The sequence below is a fragment of the Heptranchias perlo genome, chromosome 39, assembly GCF_035084215.1.
Source record: "Heptranchias perlo isolate sHepPer1 chromosome 39, sHepPer1.hap1, whole genome shotgun sequence".
Taxonomy (NCBI): domain Eukaryota; kingdom Metazoa; phylum Chordata; class Chondrichthyes; order Hexanchiformes; family Hexanchidae; genus Heptranchias; species Heptranchias perlo.
The window spans coordinates 940,173-946,172 of NC_090363.1; the positions used below are offsets into that span (position 1 = coordinate 940,173).

At 45.6% G+C, this 6,000-nt stretch overlaps 1 protein-coding gene across 1 annotated transcript in view; it reads left to right on the plus strand.

Annotated features, from left to right (window-relative positions):
* The window catches only part of LOC137304959 (uncharacterized), a 44,765-nt gene extending 41,623 nt beyond the window's left edge, over positions 1–3,142 (plus strand). Inside the window, exons 3-5 of the mRNA XM_067973736.1 lie at positions 671–787; positions 915–1,016; positions 2,997–3,142. Of these exons, the coding sequence (XP_067829837.1) occupies positions 671–787; positions 915–1,016; positions 2,997–3,142 (365 nt within the window). The remainder of the gene's footprint in view (positions 1–670; positions 788–914; positions 1,017–2,996) is intronic.
* The last annotated feature ends 2,858 nt before the right edge of the window (positions 3,143–6,000 follow it).

A 6,000-nucleotide genomic window follows, 5' to 3' on the forward strand; every position in this document is an offset into this window, starting at 1 on the left:
AGCCGAGGCAGCCCATTTTACTCCCAAAGAAAATGAGGAAGGCTACTGATTAGCCATTGCCTGTTATGTGGTACTGTCGAAGAAGGATTTCACTCCCAATAACATAACCAGTAAAAATCCTAAGGCCAAGGTTGCACACTGTTGTGGTGTAATGGTGCAGGACATAAGTTTATTCATAGCATGCCTCGAGTGGGCCTCAAGTGCCATGTGGGCGGTACACAGTAGAGCCCAGTTAGGAGAGAGGAAAGAAATAAGTAGAACTCAGTGCACTGGTTCCCATGGCTACTCAGGCAGGGAATGGTCCACTTCCCTTGGAAACATAAGAAAGATGCCCACCAACAAACACTATCTCCTCAGGGCAACTAAGGATACCCATTAGGGACAGCATTCAGATTTTCCTAGCAGCTATGGCTCAAAATCTGAGACAGAGTACATTACCCAGCTTTGCAAGCTCTGACCACATCCCGAGAACAAATTGGTAAATAAAGAGGCAAGGAAAAGATTTTAAAAAGCAAAGTGGAATGAGGAATCCCAGGTAGTGCTGTGTGGTTAATCAGCCATACAGTGTGGCTTTTTTTGAAAGTGTCTGCTGGCTTCATGATAAATTGGATTGTGACATATATTTCAGTGATTTGTATTGAGATATATTGATACCAGTTTCCTGTTTCAGGACTGCTGACACTCCATCAATTCTCTCTTGTGGCATCTGTCATTGCTCTGGTTAGCACGTCAACATCCTTTGGTACAGCAGTTTTCATACTCTTTTTTGCCCTAGGGTCTTACAGAGGTAACAAATGTATTTTCTGTGGCATCCTATTTTATCACAATTTTGTGCACTTAACAACATTCTCAGACTCTTTAACTTATTGATATTCTGTTAAATGAATCTCCCTTCCATTTCTTTGTATTTCTAGTTCACAAGCGACATGTGCAGCTCACTGCTTTTTTTGTGCTCTTCCAAATGCTCTCCTTTATCTCTCTGATGATTGCAGCCCTGTTCTGCATGTTAGATGCAGGTAAGTGTCCTGTTTTTGTTTGTATTTAAAGTCACACACCGGCCACATCTCTGTACCATTCATCAGATAGAAATATGGAAATTCTGAAGGCTGGAAGAGACCATGAATTAATAACTGAGTCCTGTTGGGTCCCTCCAACTCACCTTCCCGCTATCCTAGCAGTTATAAAAGGAGAAAGAAATAACATACATTTATATAGCACCTTATGAAGTCCTAAGGACACCCCAAAGCACATGAAGTGTAGTCTCCATGGATATGTAGGCAAATCACAGCAGACAGCAAATGTGTGAATGACCAGGTCATCTATTTTTGGTGGTGTTGATTGGGGGAAGAACGTTGGCCAGGGCAATTGCTTGCTCTTCAAATAGTACCACGGGATCTTTTACATGAGAGACGGAGTCTCACTTAATGGCCCAACTGGAAGACAGCATTTCTGATAATGCAGCACACTCCCTCAGTACTGACTGGAATGTCAGCCTAGATTATAAACTCAAGTCTATAGTGGGACCTGAAATCACACCCTCTGACCCAGGGGTGAGAGTGTACCTAGGGCAGGTGTGCTCCTCTTGGCTACACATTAAATCCGTGGCCCAGTGCCGGTCACCGTTCTCTCCCTCCCTCCCCCCACCACCACCGGGCACACATTATGATCTCGGTGCCTCCTGGGACCAGCGAGCTGCCTCTGGGGCCACGACTGACGCTTGCAGTTCACCAGTAATTCATTAATGAGGCTGTGGAAGTGTCCCATGGTCTTGCCTCCGTGGTCTGGCCTCTTCAGGCGCATGCAGCATGCACCTGGATCGCACCCCAATTCAGGCCTGCTCCAATTTCTAGGCCATGTTATTTAGTCTGTTCCGCTATAAACGTGTTTAAATATTTCCTCTGATGGGTATTTCTGATGAAATCATAAACACGTCCTTGAATTAATAATTATGAGTGTTGGGTGAGGTGGAGTTTGTCTTTTAGTTGTTGGAATGACAGGCCCCTGCCCTTGTGAAGCAACTGGCCAAATCTAGTGATTCTCCTAAACTGGCACAACCTTCACTCGCAGGAAATGCCTCCCACCCTCCACCGACCTACCAACCTGATAGGATCACTTTTTTCCCGGGCTGAGGTTAATGATTATAATGATTTCCACCAACATTAACCCACCTGATATTATTTAACTCAGCATGGGCCAGAGGTCAAATAAGACACCTACCTAATGTTTGTACCTTAATGTCACACCACACAGTGCATTTATCCACTAATTTTGGAATTGTACTTTGATTGCTATTAGAAATGGCATATGGATCTCAATAGTAACAGCAGGCAGTGGAAAATGTTTTCATCTGAATATAAAATGTTTATAACAATAGCATTCTAACAAAGAAAGAACTTGAATTTATAGAATGCCTTTCACGTCCTCAGAATGTGCCAAAGCGCTTTATAATCACAAAGTTACTTTTGTGTTGTAGTCACTGTTGTTATGTAGTCAGACACAGCACCCAATTTGTACACAGTAAGGTCTCACAAACATCAAATCTGTATTTGATGGTGCTAGCTGAGGGATAAATGTTGGCCAGGAGAACTTCCCTGTTTTTCAGATAGTGTCATTGGAGGCAGATGGGGCCTCAGATAAACATCTCATCCAAAAGTCAGTGCAGTATTCAGGGAGTGTCGCATTGAAGTGTCACCCTAGATGATGTGCTCAAGTCCCAGAGTGGGGCTTGAACCCACAAACATCTGACTCTGAGGTGAGTCAAGGCTTGCAATTAATCTTGAAGACCAAGTTTTCATCTGACAAGTAGCATTTAATCATTTTTTTTATTCGTTCATGGGATGTGGGCGTCGCTGGCAGTGCCGGCATTTATTGCCCTTCCCTAATTGCCCTTGAGAAGTTGGTGGCGAGCTGCCTTCTTGAACCACTGCAGTTTTCTGTTACACAATCTGCTTAATACTCTCTTCATTTCATCCGCTCTTTATTCTGTCCTTTTCCAGAGTTCCCCACAGCGTACAGAGTTATTGAGGGCATTGGATTTCTCTTGGTTTCAGCAATGATCATCTATATTCTCCTCCTTTATCTGCATCCTGAAAATCAACTCAAAAGATCATTTTTGATAAAGAAGCGTAAGTTTCAACAGTAATATTTTGTTCGTGATTCTTTTTTCCGATATTCTCCCTGTCCCCAACTTGTAAATTACGCCCATGTATCCTGGTCCTGAAATTCCGGTGAGGAGGAGGGTGGATCCTCCCGGAAACCAGAATTTGGGATGGACCATGGATCCACCCTGTTTGCACTCTGATGACATTTCCGCCTGAAGTACAGACCAGTTTGAAAAGTGCCCGTCTTCTAAAGTGTGCAGCCATGCAGATGGTGGATTTAGGACTGGATGACATCACCTGTCCTGAAGTCAGCCCTCATCAATAATGCTTGTATGGAACCAATGGCATTGCCAGGAAACAGGCAGAAATAGGATCTTAAAGGGAACCACAAACCTTTTGCTTTAACCTCTGTTTGCCTTGGTAGTTTTGTAAATTTTATTCAGGGCTGCACTCCAGGTGCCTCAAGCTTTATTTTAGAGTGGAGAGTATTCCATCACACTCCTAATGAGCCGTGCAGATGGTGGACAGGCTTTGATGGGTCAGGAGGTGAGCCACGTGTGACAGAGAACCTAGCCTCTGTCCTGCTCTTGTAACCATGGTGTTGATATGGTTGGTCTAGTTAAGCTTCTGATCAGTGGTGACCCTCAAGAGGTTTATGGTGGGGGACTTGGTGATGACGGTGTCATTGAAGGTCATGGACAGATGGCTGAGCTTTCTCTTGTTTGAGATGGTCATTGCCTGACACTTATACAGTGCAAATGTTACGTGCCACTTATAAGCCCAAACCTGGATGTTACCCAGGTCCTGCTGTAGGCTAGCATGGCCTGCTTCATAATCGGAGGTATTGAGAATAGAGCTGAACACATTGGAACCATCAGTGAAGAGCCCCACTCCTGACTTTATGGCAGAAGTAGGGTCGTTGATGAGGTAGTTGAAGATGGTTGGGTCGAGGGACTCCTGCAGTGATATGTTGGGGCTGCGATGTTTCACCGCTGACAACCACAATCATCTTCCTTTGTGTCAGGTATGATTCCAGCCACTGGAGAGTATTCCCTTTGACTCCCATTGACCTCAGTTTTAAGAGGGCTCCTTGGTGCTATACTGGGTTAAATGCTGTCTCAAAGTCAGAGGCAGCTACACTCACTTCCCCTTTGGCATTCAGCTGTTGCGTCCATGTCTGGATCGAAACTGATGGGGTCAGGAGATGAGCAGTTCAGGCAGAACCCAAACTGAGCATTGGTGAGCAGGTTGTCGATGGGTAGGTGTCTCTTGACGGCACTACTGAAGACTCCTTCCATCACTTCACCGATGATTGGAAGGAGGCTGATAGATTGTAATTGGACGGGTAAGATTTTATCCGTTTATTTGGAGATACGATAGACCTGGTGAAGGACTGGAGTCACATGTAGCCCAGATAGAGATGGCAGACTCCCTTCCCCGAAAGACATTGGTGAACCAGTTGGGTTTCTTACAACAATCCCGGAGTTTTCCCGGTTATTTTCCTGGTGCCAGCCCACTATTTACCAGATGTATTGAATTCCGTTTCACAACTTGTCACGGTGGCATTTCAGCTCATGACCTCTGGGTTGGTAGCCCAGTATTGTAACCACTTTATAGTAAGCCTCTTGGACTGTGTGGCCTTCCTTTCAGGGGCACTAATTGATAGGATGGAACTGCAAATTACTGCATCAATGGGTTTGGATCCTCAGCAGCCTAGGTCCTCAGACTAACCCTCACTTGTGAAGGTATCTGAGGGGATAGTCCTGTGAGTTCTCCTGTGCTGCTGTCATGAAGGAGAGCAAGCTGCAGGGAGCACGCTCTTACTATCCCACTGAAACTGGGGTCAGGATACTGGTGACTGCTGGTCTGTGGAAGAGCAGACCTAATGGAAACACAGATCCCTAAAACCCTGACACACTGTACCTGATATCCATCAAGCCCCCTGGACTGCTGTTCAGGGGAAATATGAACACTGGTCATCAATCTTTCCATTCAGTCTTCCTAAGTCCCCAGGCCAGTAATAAATGGGTCCACCTTAGAGGCACTCACTGGTCTGGAGGCCTCCCTGTTACAAGGGCACATTTGGAGCTGCTGCTTGCTCCAGGATGCAGTGCATCGAAGAATACCCCTCTCTGATGGTGCCACAGAGGACGGTATTAGACCTCGCTAGTCACAGCCATCTGCTGCACATGATATGAGGGAGTACTTAAAGCCTCCATATAGTTTGATACTCCACTAGAATCCTTCATTTCGTGGCAGGATACATGAGATCATCAATCCGCTCTAGAGTCAAGGGCTGACTTTGCCTGAACCTGTCCTGAGGAATATCAGGCTCCTCTCCCACTGCCACATCCTCTGGCTTCCTCGTGCACAGTGACTCACCCAGTGACCATTTCTCATTGACACCATCTATTTCACTCCATATGTCTCTGGACCAGTGAGTGATAATGATGGACAGTCTGACTGAGTGGGGAATTTCCAGGGATGCATCCCAGTGAATCTCTTCTGGGCCATCTTCCTGTGAACTTTGTGTTACATAAGAACATAAGAAATAGGAGCATGAGTCGGCCAATCGGCCCCTCGAGCCTGCTCCGCCATTCAATAAGATCATGGCTGATCTGATCCTAACCTCAAATCTAAATTCATGTCCAATTTCCTGCCCGCTCCCCGTAACCCCTAATTCCCTTTACTTCTAGGAAACTGTCTATTTCTGTTTTAAATTTATTTAATGATTTGGGGCAGCAAATTCCACAGACCTACTACCCTCTGAGTGAAGAAGTTTCTCCTCATCTCAGTTTTGAAAGAGCAGCCCCTTATTCTAAGATTCTGCCCCCTCGTTCTAGTTTCACCCATCCTTGGGAACATCCTTACCGCATCCACCCGATCAAGCCCCTTCACA